The 18,998-nt window shown below is 32.1% G+C and overlaps 2 protein-coding genes across 2 annotated transcripts; one reads left to right on the forward strand and one right to left on the reverse strand.

The window, feature by feature from the left end:
* The first annotated feature begins 9,871 nt into the window (after nt 1-9,871).
* Nucleotides 9,872-11,177, forward strand: LOC128659367 (uncharacterized). Its single transcript, XM_053713025.1, has 3 exons — nt 9,872-10,082; nt 10,175-10,222; nt 10,699-11,177. Exons 1-3 carry the CDS (start codon nt 9,950-9,952, stop codon nt 11,175-11,177), a joined length of 660 nt encoding a protein of 219 aa, XP_053569000.1. The 5' UTR covers nt 9,872-9,949.
* A 4,296-nt stretch (nt 11,178-15,473) lies between these two features.
* Nucleotides 15,474-16,150, reverse strand: LOC128638463 (putative nuclease HARBI1). The gene is made up of 2 exons (XM_053690425.1): nt 15,711-16,150; nt 15,474-15,618 (listed from the first exon to the last, which is right to left on the reverse strand). Exons 1-2 carry the CDS (start codon nt 16,006-16,008, stop codon nt 15,614-15,616), a joined length of 303 nt encoding a protein of 100 aa, XP_053546400.1. The 5' UTR covers nt 16,009-16,150; the 3' UTR covers nt 15,474-15,613.
* Nucleotides 16,151-18,998: the final 2,848 nt, after the last annotated feature.

The following is an 18,998-nucleotide window of genomic DNA, read 5'->3' on the forward strand; positions in this document are numbered from 1 at the left end:
CTCTTTTGCCTGTAAATGAAAAATACAACCCCCCCCAACATTAAAACCCACCACCCACATACCCCTAATCTAACCCAAACCCCCCTTACAAAAACCTAACACTAATCCCCTGAAGATCATTCTACCTTGAGTCGTCTTCACTCAGCCGAGCAGCGATGGAACCCAAGTGGACATCCGGACCGGCAGAAGTGATCATCCAAGGGGCGCTGAAGAAATCTTCCATCCGATGAAGTCATCATCCAGGCGGCGCTGAAGAAGTCTTCGATCCGGGCGATGTCATCTTCCAAGCCGGGTCTTGAATCTTCCTTCCGCCGCCGCGGAACATCCTTCTTCACCGACGGACTACGACGAATGAAGGCTCCTTTAAGGGACGTCATCCAAGATGGCATCCCCTCAATTCCGATTGGCTGATAGCATTCTATCAGCGAATCGGAATTAAGGAAGGAAAAATCTGATTGGCTGATGGAATCAGCCAATCAGATTCAAGTTCAATCCGATTGGCTGATCCAATCAGCCAATCAGATTGAGCTTGCATTCTATTGGCTGATCGGAACAGCCAATAGAATGCAAGCTCAATCTGATTGGCTGATTCCATCAGCCAATCAGATTTTTCCTACCTTAATTCCGATTGGCTGATAGAATCCTATCAGCCAATCGGAATTGAGGGGACGCCATCTTGGATGACGTCCCTTAAAGGAGCCTTCATTCGTCGTAGTCCGTCGGTGAAGAAGGAGGTTCCGCGTCGGTGGAAGGAAGATTCAAGACCCGGCTTGGAAGATGACATCGCCCGGATCGAAGACTTCTTCAGCGCCGCCTGGATGATGACTTCATCGGATGGAAGATTTCTTCAGCGCCCCTTGGATGATCACTTCTGCTGGTCCGGATGTCCACTTGTGTTCCATCGCTGCTCGGCTGAGTGAAGACGACTCAAGGTAGGATGATCTTCAGGGGATTAGTGTTAGCTTTTTGTAAGGGGGGTTTGGGTTAGATTAGGGGTATGTGGGTGGTGGGTTTTAATGTTGGGGGGGGGTTGTATTTTTCATTTACAGGCAAAAGAGCTGAACTTTTGGGGGCATACCCCCACAAATGGCCCTTTTAAGGGCTGGTAAGGTAAAAGAGCTTTGAACTTTATTTAATTTAGAATAGGGTAGGGCATTTTTTTATTTTGGGGGGGTTTGATATTTTATTAGGGGGCTTAGATTAGGTGTAAGTAGCTTCAAATTGTTGTAATATTTGTAAAATGTTTGTAACTTATTTTTTTATTTTCTGTAACTTAGCTTTTTTTATTTTTTGTACTTTAGTTAGTTTATGTAATTGTATTTAATTGTAGTTATTTGTAGGTAGTTTATTTAATTAATTTAATGATAGTGTAGTATTAGGTTTAATTGTAACTTAGGTTAGGATTTATTTTACAGGTAATTTTGTATTTCTTTTAGCTAGGTAGTTATTAAATAGTTAATAACTATTTAATAACTATTCTAACTAGCTAAAATAAATACAAAGTTACCTGTAAAATAAATATAAATCTTAAGATAGCTACAATGTAATTATTAATTATATTGCAGCTATCTTAGGGTTTATTTTATAGGTAAGTATTTAGTTTTAAATAGGAATAATATATTAAAGTATAGTGTAGTGTTAGGTGTAATTGTAACTTAGGTTAGGATTTATTTCACAGGTACATTTCTCTTTATTTTAGCTAGGTAAGCTATTAAATAGTTAATAACTATTTAATAGCTATTGGACCTAGTTAAAATAAATTGAAAGTTGCCTGTAAAATAAAAATAAATCCTAAGATAGCTACAATATAATTATTATTTATATTGTAGCTATATTAGGGTTTATTTTACAGGTAAGCATTTAGTTTTAAATAGGATTAATTTAGTTCATAATAGGAATATTATTTAGATTTATTTAATTAATATTTAAGTAAAGGGGGCATTAGGGTTAGTGTTAGACTTAGGTTTAGGGGTTAATAACGTTATTATAGAGGGCGGCGGTATAGGGGGGCAGGATAGGGGTTAATAGGTATAATGTAGGTGGCGGTGGGCTCCGGGAGCGGCGGTTTAGGGGTTAATACATTTATTATAGTTGCGGTGGGCTCCGGGAGGCAGCGGTTTAGGGGTTAATATGTATAGAGTAGCTTGCGGTGGGCTCCGGGAGCGGCGGTTTAGGGGGTAATTACTTTATTTAGTTGCGGCGGTGTAGGGGGGACAGATTAGCGGTGTTTAGACTCGGGGTACATGTTAGGGTGTTAGGTGCAGACAGCTCCCATAGAAATCAATGGGATGTCGGGCATCAGCGAACTTGTACTTTCGCTATGGTCAGACTCCCATTGATTCCTATGGGATCCGCCGCCTCCAGGCTGGCGCTTTGAAAACCAGGTACGCTGGGCCGTAAAAGTGCCGAGCGTACCTGCTAGTTTTTTGATAACTAGCAAAAGTAGTGAGATTGTGCCGCACTTGTGTGCGGAACATCTGGAGTGACGTAAGAATCGATCTGTGTCGGACTGAGTCCGGCGGATCGAAGCTTACGTCACAAAATTCTACTTTTTCCGGTCTCGAGCCTTTGATAACTAAGGCAAATCAGCCTCGCCACAAATACGCTGCGGAATTCCAGCGTATTTGAGGTTGACGGCTTGATAACTAGGCCCCAGAATATCCAGCAGTTTTTGCGAATGATGGACCCTGGAACACAGAGATTTCTCTTAGCTGACTCGGCCCTATTATTCAGTGAAGGAAATGCAGCCATACAGCATGATTCCTCTACTGACTGTTGATTGCTTTTGGATACCACAAACCATGGATTGTGCCCACAGTGTTACACAGCTTGTCTCCTTTAATCAATAAATTGTTATGTCTGAGTGTTATACCCTTAACAACACTCCATTTGCATAGATCCTACAGCAGCCTCAGATGTTATAAGGGGTCTCTGCAGTAAGATACGTTGCTGCCTTCATACACCTATATTTCTATCTGTTAAACCTATGCATTTCTGTGGACATGTTTAAGGACTTCTCCATCACAGCTAAAATGAACATTTTCCTAATCAGGTAGACAATTGGTGAAGTATTTGCTGGACAGTTGCCCTATTAACAAACTATCATTGTGATTAGTTTTAGAATGTATCTGGTATTATCCAACTGCGGCATCCATAAATAATATGTTTCTTACCATCTCATTTGTTACTGGTTATCCAGTACCATTTTTGACATGTCAGAGAAGTGTTACTAGTAACTCTATCTGATAAGATTATGTTGCTCATACTTTATATTTATATCCATCTTACCCATGTTTATATTCTATATTTGCACAATGTATCATAGAAGATCTAAATCGCCATTTAGCTATTGCTGGTTTCTTTTAATATAATTCTCTAATTAGTGACTAAAGACCAGCATTACTAAGGTTTCTTCACATTGCTCACTATCGATTATAGCTCCTGCGAGGATATTTAACTTTATAACTATGAACTACTTAGCACTTCAAGCTAATATACTCTACACCAATACAGAACATAGTAATACTTTTGTGGGGACCCTAATCACTTTACCTACTAAACTCTTAAAATCGTAATCCTCCGTATGCCTTGCCAGAAGCCACGCTATCTGTGGCCCAGGATGGCACATGCTTAGATAAAATATCTCTTTTAGTATCACCTTAAAACATAGCTATTTAGGTCTGATATAGACATCTTATGTAATAGCTTGTTGAGGGTAGTAGTATTCTTTTCTGTCAAATGTATGTGTCTTGAGGCATTTAATTTCTTACAAGGTTTTGCCTTAAAGTTATTAATATTGAGGGTCATCTAGTTACACTATCAGTGTAGTGTATGTCCCATAGGCATAGCAATATAAGCTCTACTCCAGGACTCCTTTGGCAGCTCTTACTAATACAAAAAATCCAACTTGAAGTAGCTATAAATTATTACCCTATGTGGTATATTGCAGGCCCATAAATCACATATAATTTTACAAATAAGCAGGTACTACTAGTTTATTTTATCGCTCTCAAGAGTCCAAAGTGTCTCTCAGACCTGCCTCAAGTCCTCCACTATTTTCTTTTTTTTTTTTTTTTGCTGTCTTCTAAGTCCAAGAGGGAACTTTTCTTCAATAGGAGGCTCATTAATGCTTATCATTACAGTAATTACTTTTAATTGGTAATTGGTGTCCAAACTATTAGTACTGCTGGAGCATATGATGGCGCTCTGTGTGTTGGCTCACTGTGTTTTTTCTTTAATATAAAAACTTTAGCAAAATTATATTGTTATTCATAAACCTTAGGTATATAACATCTCTAATATGGATTCTATTCACACAGTTGTCTTATATCTTACCTTAAAATCCTCTACCATGTGTTGGTGTCTTGTATTACATATATTTATCAGATAATTGTACCTTTGATGTATGTTTGTTTTATACCTAAAATAAAAAACCTCTAAACCGCCACACCCCACATTGCAAACTACCCTTCTACACTTTTAACCCCTAAACCGCCACCCCCCCAAATCACTAACTACCCTTCTAAACTCTTAACCCCTAAACCACCACCCCCCCAAATCACTAACTACCCTTCTAAACTCTTAACCCCTAAACCACCACCCCCCCAAATCACTAACTACCCTTCTAAACTTTTAACCCCTAAACCGCCACACCCCCAAATCACTAACTACCCTTCTACACTCTTAACCCCTAAAATGCCACACACCCCACGCAAAGTAAACCACTGACATCTTAATTCCCTAACCTAACACCCCCTAAATTACCCCAAAACAGACTAACCTTGCCTTTTAGAAAAAACAAAAATAACTAGCTTTAACCCCTTCACTACCGGAACTTTCGGTGAAAAACTTTCCCAAAATACAGTAGAATTTTTAGCATTTTTGCAATTACTCCATTTAAACAGCAAAAGAGCCTTGTTTTTTCTAATTAAAAGCTTTTACAATAATGTTTGCCATGATTGAACATGTGGTATATAATTAATTTCAGTGAGAAACCCAAAGTTTGTGAAAAAGTTAACATTTTTTTTATATGATCGCATCTGGCGGTGAAATGGTGTTATGAAATATACCAAAATGAGTCTAGATTAATACCTTGGGTTGTCTACTTAAAACACTATATTGTTTTTACCAGTCAAAACTATATCTTTTTTTAAGTAGACAATCCAAGTTATTAATCTAGGGAAAATTACATTTTATACAGATAAGGCTAATATAATGTTATATAATTCTGCACTATGTGCAGAATTATATAACATTATTTTTAGGTTTACTGTCCCTTTAAGGGCAAAGCCCAGCCAAATGCCCTTTTCAGGGCACTTTTTAGAGTAGGCTTTTTTAGATAGAATTTTTTTTGGGGGTGGAGGGTTAATGTTAGAAGTTTTTATTTTCTTGTCACAAAAAGAGCTGACTGATTCATTTTAGAACAATGCCCTACAAAATGCCCTTTTAAGGGCTATATTGTAGTTTAGTGTTAGGATAGGTTTGATTTTTAAAGGTAGTTATTTTTTTTTATAGGTAAGGTTATTCTATTTTGTGGTAACTTAGGGGTTGTTAGGTTAGGGGGTTCAGCTGTTATTGGGTTATTTTGTTTTTGAGGGTGGCAGTTTTAGGGATAATAGTGTAGAGTTTTAGTTTGCAATGTGGGGGTGGCAGTTAGGGTTTATTAGTGTAGTGGGGACTTTGAACTGGCCTATGTGGCGGTTTAGGGATTATTAGAGTAGGGGTCTTATGGCGATTCGGGTTAGTGCGTGAGTATGGGTGTTAATTTTTTTTCTATTTTTCTCTCTCCATTGAAGTCAATGGGAGAGTATGTTAATGTGATTGTGATACTGTAAGTCCCCCTTTTTGCGCTAGTCAGGTTAGTGCTCAAGCAATAACTATTTACGAGCGCTACCAGACTTGTGCAAAGAGCAGATGTTGAACGGAGATAGCATGCAAGCGGGAGCGGTATTTATTGCTCCACTGGTAACCTAGCCTTATGTGTTTGCATGTGCATGCAGGTTTTTGCCTGTTTTTTATGTTCCATACTGGTTAGAAAAAGAATACTTATATTCCGGCTGAGATACAAAAGTGAATATTTCAACAACTGTATTCATACATGCTAATTATATTTGGTGAATAGTTGATACTGATTTTAATTGAAGTTTTATTAGTTGACCATAAAAATGTTTGAATAATATTCAGGATAAATATGTATTATGAAGGCAAAGTGTTACCAAGGATAGACATTTCATATTTTTACTAATTACTGTTTGAATGGTATTTGACCTTTATATCCCTTTTTTGAATGTTTATTTTATTCATAGTGGAAGAAAATGACATATCTATGTGATTAATTTCTTCAAAACAGTAGGAATGAGTGTCTATCAAAAACTGTGAATGAAATGCAAATTTTAACAGAGCAAAAAGGAATTCCATCTGTGCAGTAATCTGAGTCTAATCTGTTGCAATAATGTGCTAATGTATTCATATCCAGTTCTACAAAGTTTAAGAATATATTAAAAGTTTATTTTCTTTATTTTCATGTGAATTCCAAATGCAAAACACTGTTTAGTAAATATAAGGTTAAGTACACCTTATGGTTGATTATTTATAGGGAATTATCATATTCCCTACTCTCTAGATTTGATTTCTGAAGCTAAAAGACACAAATTATGTCAATAATTGTGATCTTTTCCTGCCTACACATGCCATGATTACAGCTATTTATTTTTAAAGGGACAGTCTAATCCAAAATAAACTTTCAGGATTCAGATGGAGAATGTAATGTTAAACAATTTTCCAATTTACTTTTATCACCAATTTTGCTTTGTTCTCTTGCAATTCTTAGTTGAAAGGTAAACCTAGGAGGTTCATATGCTAATTTCTAAGCCCTTGAAGGCCGCCTCTTCTCTCAGGGCATTTTGAACGTTTTTCACCACTAGAAGGTGTTAGTTCATGTGTGTCATATAGATAACACTGTGCTCACGCACGTGGTGTACAGGTGAGCCAGCTCTGATTGGCTAAAATGGATGTCTGTCAAAAGAACTGAAATAAGGAGACAGTTTGCAGAGGCTTAGATACAAGGTAATCACAGAGGTAAAAAGTATATTAATATAACAGTGTTTGTTGTGCAAAACTAGGGAATGGGTAATAACGGGATTATCTATCTGTTTAAACAATAAAAATTCTGGTGTAGACAGTCCCTTTAAATCAAATTACAATGTACATACTATACAACGAAAATCTTAAAGTTTATTCATGTGTGATACATACAGAAACTCCCAAAATGGTTTGTGCATTTATTACCAGTGTCATAATTAGCATAAATAAAAAAAGAGAAGTGCACAGCCTGGGAACGAACAATAGCTTTAATAGCTTGTTCTATGGCTAGTTACCACCCAAGAAGCAGCCTTTTTTTGCTCAACAAGTTCTTATCTGTGAAAGAAGTGCCACTAAAAAAAGTTATTAACCCCTATTCCGCCGCTCCCCGAAATTGCTGACACTAAAATAAAGCTATTAACCCCTATTCTGCGGCTCCCCGACATCGCTGGCCTCCCACATCTCCCCAACTAAATAAACCTATTAACCCCTAAACCTCTGGCCTCCTACATCTCCACCACTAAATAAACCTATTAACCCCTAAACCTCCCGCCTCCCACATCTCTGCCACTAAATAAACCTATAAACCCCTAAACCGCCAGCCCCCCATGTTGCAAAACACTAAATTAAATTATTAAGCCCTAAACCTAACACCCCCCTAACTTTAAATTGAAATTACAATATAACTATATTTAAATAAACAAAAAGGAATTCCATCTGTGCAGTAATCTGAGTCTAATCTGTTGCAATCATTTGCTAATTTATTCATATCCAGTTCTACAAAGTTTAAGAATATATTAAAAGAGTATTTTCTTTATTTTCATGTGAATTCCAAATGCAAAACACTGTTTAGTAAATATAAGGCTAAGTACAGCTTATGGTTGATTATTTATAGGGAGTTATCATATTCCCTACTCTCTAGATTTGATTTCTGAAGCTAAAAGACACAAATTCTGTGAATAATTGTGATCTTTTCCTGCCTACACATGCCATGATTACTGCTATTTATTTTTAAAGGGACAGTCTAATCCAAAATAAACTTTCAGGATTCAGATGGAGAATGTAATTTTAAACAATTTTTCAATTTACTTTTATCACCAATTTTGCATTTTGCTTTGTTCTCTTGGTATTCTTAGTTGAAAGCTAAACCTAGGAGGTTCATATGCTAATTTCGAAGCCCTTGAAGGCCGCCTCTTCCCTCAGGGTATTTTGACAGTTTTTCACCACTAAAGGGTGTTAGTTCACGTGAGTCATATAGATAACAGTGTGCTCACACACATGGGGCGAAATTTATTACTATGTGAATTATCACGCAATTACGATCGGCAATTATAACGCCATCATTCGCACACTCCGTATTAACTTGACTAGTACTTATTTATCAAATTTCAATCCGTAATTATTCGCGTCATATTTGAAGCGAATATCATCGTATCTATGATAAATATCACTCCCTAATTGTTCTAATTTATGAAGCATTCAATATGATAAAGCGAACAACTTAGTGGACGTTACTTACATGTGATATTAAAATGAATCTAAGACGTCATTACGGCGCGAATGTTAGCATACGCCTATTACTTTATTAGTCAGATTAATCTTTATTGCGACAAGATGGCAGCGATTGAAGCTGGAAGAACCAAAAGTGGACGTAATGTCCAATTTACTTTAGAACAAAATGAAGTTCTAGTAGAGAGTGTATTAGAGCATTATGATGTTCTTCTCGGCCATAAGCAGCGTGTTACCACACATAGCAGAAAAAAGTTTTTGTGGGAAGAGATTAGTCGCGCTGTTTCAGCAGTATCACGTTTTCCCAAAAATGTTGATAGTTGCAAAAAGCGTTTCTCTGACATTAAAAGAATCACAAAGTCAAAATATGCCAAAGAAAAAAAAGCAGCTAGGGCTACCGGCGGTGGCCCAGCAATGGATTCCGATCTTCTCAACTATGAACGACGTGTATTGTCTCGATTGGGGAACGAAATAGTAGATGGTCTTGATGTGCCTTGTGATTCCGATGATTTTCCAGGTTTGTATACAAATTACATGTTCAAACAGCGTATCTATAGACGCACAACAGTGATATGTGATACTGAATTATTGACCTTGTTAGTTTATAATTTCTTACTTATTTTAAAGTAAGATTAGGATAAATTACATTTACTTATATTCATGTGCACTTCAAATCATGGAGTATGGATTCACAAGTATACATCTTTCATACGTTGCAGGCTTTTTTAAGTTCCAAAAAGGCCATAAATATTATGATGAAAATAAATAGACACTCAACCCTAAAAATTTATTTTCTGATTCATATACTATGTAATTGTAAACAAGTATAATTTACAAACATTATACATTTTTCTTCATTCTCTTGCTATCTTGATTTTAAAATGAAGGTCTCTAAGCTAAGCCGACAGACCATTTTTTTTTCAGACCATGGACAGCAATTGTTAATTGTTTCTGTCCAATCAGCAAATACAATTTTACTTTTTCAACAAAAATGGTCCTGTTTCTAAAATTACAATTTTCCTTTTCGAATCAATATACCAAGATAATTGTCTATAACTTTTGACACTCATGAGCTAACAACCTATATTGTTAAAAAACAGAAAATAAGGCCTTATAAATTAGTCTATGAACCTCCTAGGTTTATCTTTAAAATAAGAATCACAAGAGAATTAATAAAAAATTTAACAAAAAATAAGTTTTCAGAAATTATATTCTCAATCTGAAACATGAAATATTATTTTTGAGTAAAATGTCCCTCTAACACATATATGTATTCTTTTTAACTATTATAGCACAACCTTCTAGCCAGTCTTCTCTACAAGCTACAGAGTCAATTGAGGAATTAGCTTCTACAAGCCAAATGAGGCCTACAGAAAATGTTTGTCAAAGAACCCTTTCGTCATCTTCGATAACAACACATAGTTTAGGATCAGCGGATACATTGCCTGATATTCCCTGCAGTACACCCGTTGACAATGCCAGAAATTCGAGAGGTATTTTTTTTTTTAAATTGTATTGTTGTATTTTTTTTCTTGTTAACAAATTAAAAGAACCCTAAAAAATAAATGTTATTTTTTATTTTCAGAAGTCATGAATATCTTCAATCAAATTATATCCGGAGGTATAGAAGAAGGTAATTATATAGCTTTATGTACATTTATTCTATTGTTGGCAAAATTTAAAGATATTTTTGTCCTTATTTAACTTTAATGTAGTATCATGTTTTGTAATGTGAAAAAAGATATGTTCCATGGTAAATCAATCTGCATATCAAATATCTTATTTTCAGTAATTGATTTTCCTGAAATGGCAGAGAACATTCACAATCGTTATTGATGTACTAATTTTCTTTTTGAAAAAATGATAATCAAATACAAATCTTACATTTTTAGAAATTGATTTGAAAATCAAAATTATTTTTTTTTTCCAAATAAAATTGAGTAAGATCTGTATTGGCTATCTTTTAATAAAAATGAATATATATATATATATATTTTTAATTTTAAATATTTTAGAATGTTTTTATTGTCAAATTTATATGTAAAACATAAATTACATACATATATTCGATGTTTTATCTATATATTTATTTTCTATATTTATTTGTAGGTAACGAAGAAGAAAACACACAAGATGATATTAGTAGTGGGGAAATAATACTAAGGACTGTAGACCCTTTAGAAGAAGATTCACAAATGACTATAATTGAAGAGTCCTTGTCAGGGACAAATACATCTGCCCAATCAAGGTCCCATCAACAACCAGAGTCTACAATGTCTACACCAATACCTGAAATTGAAAATGCTGCTAATATAGCTAATAATCCAATTGAAGCTGCCCCTGAGACAGACGCATTACAGGAGATGGTGGGAATAGCACGCAATTTTAGGGATGAACAAAACAAAGTAATTGAGATGTTTGGAAATTTTTTAAAGGATAGGATAAGAATAGAGGAGCAAAAAATAGAAATTGAAAGGGAAAGAAATGAGATATTTAGAGCTGGTTTTGAAAATTTAAGTAAATGCGTAGAATCAATATCAAACTTATTCTCCGCATCATCATCACCAAACCCACAATTTCAAGAATAGCCATAATTTTACATTGCTATTTAAATTTTATAATAATAATGTTTGAATATAGTTTATTCTGTTCTCATTTAAATTGTTATAAACAAGTTATTTATTTAAATATAGAAATCTAATAATTTAAAAAAAAATTATAATATATATATATATATATATATATATTGATACATACATACATATGTTTCTTTAGATAAATATATTTATATCACTCTCTATATATATATTTATATATATTTAGATTCAATATAATTATATATAATTTACAATCCAAATATGTATGTCTATATATATAAATATATCAAAATTATCTCTCTCTCAATGTCTATATATAAATTATAATTGTATATATATATATATATATATATATATATATATATATATATATATATATATATATATATATATATATATATATATATAGTGAGACAGAGAGATAGTGAGTTATATACATAAACATAGATTGCAAGGTTTGTATATGTTGTATTTGTTTGTACATAATCAACCAAAACTATTAATATTTTAATAGTATTGATTGATAGAGTCATGGATAAAAAAAAAAAAAAAATATATATATATATATAACAATTACAATTATTACTTATTACAATGAGTTATTTTATATATAAAATATATATATATATATATTGATGAATATATATATATATAATTTTTATATATATATATATATATAGATAGATTGATAGATAGATAGATAGATAGATAGATAGATAGAAAAAGAGATCTTTGATCAATATATATATATATATATATATATATATATATATATATAGTTAGGTAACTATACATATATATATATATTTATTTAGATATTTTTAGTTCATTAATATAAATATAAATATTATTCAGTGTGTGTGTATATAGATATATATATATAGAGAGAACAATATATACATACATATATATATATATATATATAATTTTCAAGATATATGCTAATGTGATCAATAATATATATGTTGGTCTTGAAATAATAAAACAAAATTATAAATTAATATATTGATCACTATGCATTATAATCGTTGTTTGAATACAAGTTGTAGAACTTATAACATTTGAACTACTAAGCCAAAAAATATATGTGAACGCTATTAAAAAAAAAGATTAGAACGGTTGAAACAAAATATTTATTTTTTCTTTAATAATTAGTTTTAATCACTAATTTTTATCAAAATATTCAAAATTACTGAACATCAATAAGTCATATTTAAAAAATAAAAATGACATATATAATAGTCTTGACATAGAATATTAATAGAACATTCACAAATTATAATAAAGTAAAATTATTATTTTTTCAATCAACATTTTTCTAGTATTGAAATCATTTTATCAATCTCCTTGTTCATCTTCAATAATTTTTTCTTAAATTTTTTTAGTTTTTTTACAAAACTATTTTTGGTTGTTGTATCTTGCTTTTTTTCAGGCACGGCTGTAATATAAGGAAGATAAATAAGAACAAATCAAAATTATTAATTTATATTGAAGAAAATGAATGGAATTAGAATTTAGAGATATACACATTTTGATGTATTTCGATTTTATAACATCTTTATCAACTAAAGAAAATTACTTATCTTTACTCTATTTTTATACAGTGAAAAAATGTATAATTAGATTGACACTCACATTCACTAGATCCAATTCCATCAATGACATTTTCCTGATCATTTTCAGCTGTCAAAGTTACTTCACATTCATATTGATTGTCCATATCAGTAGTTAATGGATCTTGAATTTCTGTGTTCAGATCATTATTTTCCATTAAAGTTATAGGAAGTGGAGGAGATTGTGCATTACTGTTTGGGGTAAAAGCCATTATTGGTCTCAGGTATCGTGGAGCACTCTTATTCTTTTCCTTTCTTCTTTTGGTATCTGTAATCACATTTCCATTAATGAATAAAATCTGAATAAATAAATATTTTGAACAAAGATTAATAAGAAAAGATAGAATGAGATAGAGCTCTCTCTCTCTATATATATATATATATATAAATATATATATATATATATATATTTATATATATATATATATATATATATATATATATATATATATTTATAATAATTATTATTTTTTGGAGTTGAATCTATTTTTCAATTATATTATTTATATCTATCTAAACTTTACTATTTATATATAAAGATAAATCTCTTGAACTCTTTTATCTTTCTCTATCTCTTATCATTCTTTCTATTTCATATTTCTAGATTTATCATTTATTTGATATCATTTTGTTTATTTATATCTATCTTTGTATCTCTCTATATTTTTCTTTTCATATCTCAACATTTACAAGTCTATATCTATCTATATCTATCTCTATCTATCTTTGTATTTCTCTCTCTCCCTCTCTCTTTCTCTCTCTCTATCTCTCTCTTTTGCTAGCTCTATCTCTCACTTTCTCTCCTATTTCTTATTATTTATATTTCTAATTGTAAATATTTTTATCTATTTATTTCTCTCTCTCTCCCCCTCGCACTATATTTCTCTCTATCTCTCTCTTCCAATATTGCTTTCTATTTCTGTCACTGTTATTATAAATATTATTTTGAACAAAGTAATTTTATTACTTTCTATATGTGTCTCTCTTTCTCTTTTTTCTATTAATTGAACTCTCTTAATCTGTCCTATTTCTTTGTATTTCTTTATTAATTTAGTTTACTCTTTAAAAACTATATTCTCTATCTATAACTTTGTATCTTTTTTTTCTGGGACTTAATTTTTCATTGTGTTTTTAACTCTAGATGTCTAGTTTTCTATATCTATTTCTGTTTATCGCTATCAATTTGTAATTCAAATCTCTATAGCTCTTTCTATTTCTCTTTGATTAAATTAACAACCATTAAGTCTATCACTATTTATCCCTTTATCTTTAGATCTATATTTTTCTATATTCTTTTTCTTTATATTTTTAGATCTATCTTTTTATCTCTCATTATAGTTCTATATATTGATTATTATTTATATATAGTATATCTGTCTATATCTATAAAGTTCTATCACTTTATTTATATCTATCTTTAAAATTATCATAATGCGTCAGAACAAACGCATAACATTATTTAACTAAACCGTTTTAAACGTAGAAATTGAATCAAAATACAATATCTATTAGAAATAGTGTATGTAGTCAACACTTACAAACTCTAATGAGACTTCTAATCCTAGTATGGTACTCCTTTTCACGTCTACGTAGGTCCGAATAGCGTTGAAGGCACTGTCTTCTTGTTCTTTTTATTCCCGATACCCGATACATCCTGCGTATTATCTCATAAACAAGATAATCGCGTTGATCTTGTTTGACAGATCTAACACCTCCTATTCTTTTTGGAAAATATTTCTCCATCCCATAAACTAAAATAATTAGCTCTCCAGCAGTGAACGGAGAACGTTGCGACATCTTGCTAACGAGTTTCTAATCTTGAAGGAAATGACGTAATATGTCAATCATTTGAGTAAATTCAGGAAAACTTTTTTTATTTATAAATCAATGTTTGAGTTTATATTATTTTATGATAAATGTGTTAAGAGACAGATAGTTTGTTAAAACTTATTCGGTTCACATAATTTGCATCCTCATTAGATTAGAATGTTATTCAATACATGTATATTAAATTCTGTTTCAATTGTTATTCTTGCAACTTATTATTAGCGAAAGTTTCATATATGTTTAAATAAGTTTATTAGTTATTTAAATTGCATTGTTATATTATATATTGATGGTTATCTAGTTATTAGAACATTTTAATAAAATGTTTTTATATGTTGCCTTCTTGTTTTGATAAAATTTTAATATATTATGATGTTCATATAGTTATGAAAAGGTTACTATTGAATGCAATAAAATGTAATTCGACTGTTTCAATTTTTAAAACATCTCTCCTGTCAAGGTTTGTTTTCTTGCAGTGTGTAGCATCAACACTATAGCTAGGGGGTTGATATGTTTTATGCATTTTATACTTGACTAGCTTACATTTTATTCCAATTGCATTGCCATACGTCTAGGCAAGGTTTGTTCTTAATTTATAGGTTCCAAAAGCTGTATCTGGCTTGCAAATATATACAAAGCTAGTGCTTGTTTTCAACAATAATAAAAAGTTTAGAATCACAGAACCTGTTTTCTTAATTGCACACTGTTCAAGGATACAACTTATTTTCAACAACTATATTGTAAGTCGTTAGTAAAAAAAATAAATTAAAAAAAAATTTGATTTTATTTTAATTTTTTTAAACAAATAACAAATAGAAGAAAAGACAACATATGCAAATAATTTTTTTTTCAACTGTATCAATCAGAACATATTTATTTTTGAATTACACATCACTCTCATCATCTAAATTGTGAATAATTTTGTGGAGAACGTTTCTCATTTTTGAATTATAGATTTTCATGCTTGAACTTAGAAACATTTTCTAGTTAACCTGTGAATATAAGAAGAGATTGTTTATAAATAATTATTGCTAAAAATTATACAATCAATACATAAATCATACATAATTTTTATTTTATTCACCTACGAAATGAGTTTGTATCAACTGGTTACGTGCATGTGTACCCCCTTCAACTACATCTTGAGGAACAGATTCAACACCATCTTCATCTGGTGTTATTATTTCCAGTTCCTCTATGTTTGATTGTCGCAAAGCGATGTTATGCAACATGCAACAGACCAACACCATAACAGCCACTTTCTCAGGAACGTATTGAAGAGTGCCTCCGGATTCATCTAGACAACGAAAACGGCTTTTGAGCATTCCAAAGGTCCTCTCAATCACACATCGAGTTGTTTTGTGTGCATCATTGTACCGCATTTCAGATCTTGTGCGTGGAATATTTACAGGAGTAAGTAGCCAGTTCCTACAGGAATATCCTGCATCTCCTTTTGAAAAATAAAAAGAGTTATACAAATTTAAATGTGTTCAGATACACTTTTTACTTGCAACCATTTTTATGTTTTAAATTGTACATATATATTGGTATTAATAAAAATTTAATTATATCGCTATATATATATATATATATATATATATATAAATATATAAATATATATATATATATATATATATATAGAGAGAGAGAGATAGATAGATAGATAGATAGATAGATAGATAGATAGATAGGTATTTTAAAAAAGGTATGGAACTAAAAATCCATTGACCTTGGTGCTGCAGCAAACAGAATAAATAAATAAAAACAGGGTATATACTGTATTTTAAAATCTATTGATATTATACACTGCACAAAAAATTACAATATTGTGAGTTAATATTAACGCACATTAGAAGGTTTCGTTTTTAATTTTCATAATCATACCTAGTAGCCATCCTTCAGGCATTTGTCCTTCCTCAAATTTATTATATAGGGCAGACTGTTTGAGAATATATGAATCATGACATGATCCTGGAAATCCTGAACGGACACTCATGATTTTCAAACCAGCATCACAAACCATCTGGATGTTCAAAGAATGATAAAACTTGCGGTTGCGATACATTTCTTCTTTTAGATGTGGTGGCCTTACTCTGACATGAGTACAATCAATTGCACCCAACACATTTGGGATTCCAGCAAGTCTAAAAAAATTAAGCTTTACAGAATGCCATTCTTCAGCAGTATTTGGTAAAAAAACATACCGTTTGAAAACTGACAAAAGAGCATCAATCACTGTAGTTAGGTGGCGTGAAAAAGAAGGCTGGCTCATGCCAACAACTACACTAGTAACTGATTGAAAGGAACCAGTTGCTAGAAAATGTAAAACAGCCAACAGCTTCAACATTCCGGGCAGAGCATGTGTCCGAAAAGTAATGGGTTCAAGTTGACCAGATATTTGATTGTATAGCCTTTCAATTGATTCTCTACTCAATCTAAAACGCCTGATGATGTCAATGTCAGAAAGTGCATCAAGTCCTGATCTGGGACGAAAAAACCTTGGAATCCTTCTGCGCCTTCTTTGAAGCCTATCTATCTGTTGAACAGCTTGACCATCTATTCTTCGTTCCATTCGACGCATATAAATAGTATGAAACATTGCAATAACAATTTCCATAACTGATTAATATATGCGTTATAAATGCTGCTTGAAGATATATTTCGCGACCACAGAATATGCGTATAGAAAAGCGCATACGTGAGGAAATACGATGCCCGGATAGAATTGTTGACAGGATGATAAATTGAATAATAGCGTAGATTACATCGAATACTGTAGAAAAATAATCGTATAGATGTTCGAACGTATCTCGGCGTTAGAGCTGCGGACATATTGACGGATTTAGAAATATATCGTTTCTAAGCACCAATTACTGTTTCATAAATTAGATTAATAATTCGGAAGTGAATTTAGATGCGGATAATATTGAGAATACAGTGTTGAATGCTTGATAAATTTCCCCCATGGTGTTCAGGTGAGCCAGCTCTGATTGGCTAAAATGGATGTCTGTCAAAAGAACTGAATTAAGGGGGCAGTTTGCAGAGGCTTAGATACAAGGTAATCACAGAGGTAAAAAGTGTATTTATATAACTGTGTTGGTTGTGCAAAACTAGGGAATGGGTAATAACGGGTTTATCTATCTGTTTCAACAATAAAAATTCTGGTGTAGACAGTCCCTTTAAATCAAATTACAATGTACATACTATATAATGAAAATATTAAAGTTTATTCATGTGTGATACATACAGAAACTCCCAAAATGGTTTGTGCATTTATTATCAGTGTAATAATTAGCAATAGCATAAATAAAAAAAGAGAAGTGCACAGCCTGGGAACGAACAATAGCTTTAATAGCATGTTCTATGGCTAGTTACCACCCAAGAAGCAGCCTCGTTTTGCTCAACAAGTTCTTATCTGTGAAAGAAGTGCCACTAATAAAAGTTATTAACCCCTATTCTGCTGCTCCCCGACATTGCTGACACTAAAATAAAGCTATTAACCCCTAATCTGCTGCTCCCCGACATCGCTGGCCTCCCACATCTCCACAACTAAATAAACCTATTAACCCCTAAAATTCTGGCCTCCCACATCTCCACCACTAAATAAACCTATTAACCCCTAAACCTCCCGCCTCCCACATCTCTGCCACTAAATAAACTAAACCACCAGCCTCCATCTTGCAAAACACTAAATGAAACTATTAACCCCTAAACCTAACACCCCCCTAACTTTAAATTAAAATTACAATATAACTATATTTAAATAAATAAAAACTTACCTGTGAAATAAAAATAAACCTAACATTAAACTTTAAATTAACCTAACCTTATTATTCTAATAAAATAAAAAATGTTACCAATTAAAAAATGTAAATTACAAATTTAAAAAACCTAACACTACGAAAAATTAAAAAATCTAAAATTACAAAAAAATAAAAAACACTAAATTACGAAAAATAAAAAACGCTAAGCTTACAAAAAATAATAAACAAAATTATCAAAAATAAAAACCATTACACCTAATCTAATAGCCCTATAAAGCCCCTAAAAATAAAAACACCCCCTAGCCTACAATAAACTACCCATAGATTTTAAAAGGGCCTTTTGTAGGGCATTGCCCTAAGTTAAACAGCTCTTTTACATGTAAAAAAAATACAAAATCCCCCAACAGTAAAACCCACCACCCAACCAACCCCCCAAAATAAAAAAACCTAAGCTGCCCATTGCCCCTTAAGGGGCATTTGTATGGGCATTGTCCTTAAAAGGGCATTCCTCTCTTTTTCATTGCCCTTAAAAGGGCATTTAGCTCTTTTTCAAAAGCCCAAACCCTAATCTTAAAAAACCCACCCCAAAAAATAAAATAAATACCTAA

Source organism: Bombina bombina, chromosome 1, assembly GCF_027579735.1.
Source record: "Bombina bombina isolate aBomBom1 chromosome 1, aBomBom1.pri, whole genome shotgun sequence".
NCBI lineage: Eukaryota > Metazoa > Chordata > Amphibia > Anura > Bombinatoridae > Bombina > Bombina bombina.

Coding starts and splice junctions, on each gene's coding strand:
- LOC128638463 (XM_053690425.1), bottom strand. CDS start 16,008: ATGCGGTACAATGATGCACACAAAACAACTCGATGTGTGATTGAGAGG.
- LOC128659367 (XM_053713025.1), top strand. CDS start 9,950: ATGAGGCCTACAGAAAATGTTTGTCAAAGAACCCTTTCGTCATCTTCG. Junction 10,083..10,174: donor CAATGCCAGAAATTCGAGAG/GTATTTTTTTTT, acceptor TTTTATTTTCAG/AAGTCATGAATATCTTCAAT. Junction 10,223..10,698: donor ATCCGGAGGTATAGAAGAAG/GTAATTATATAG, acceptor ATTTATTTGTAG/GTAACGAAGAAGAAAACACA.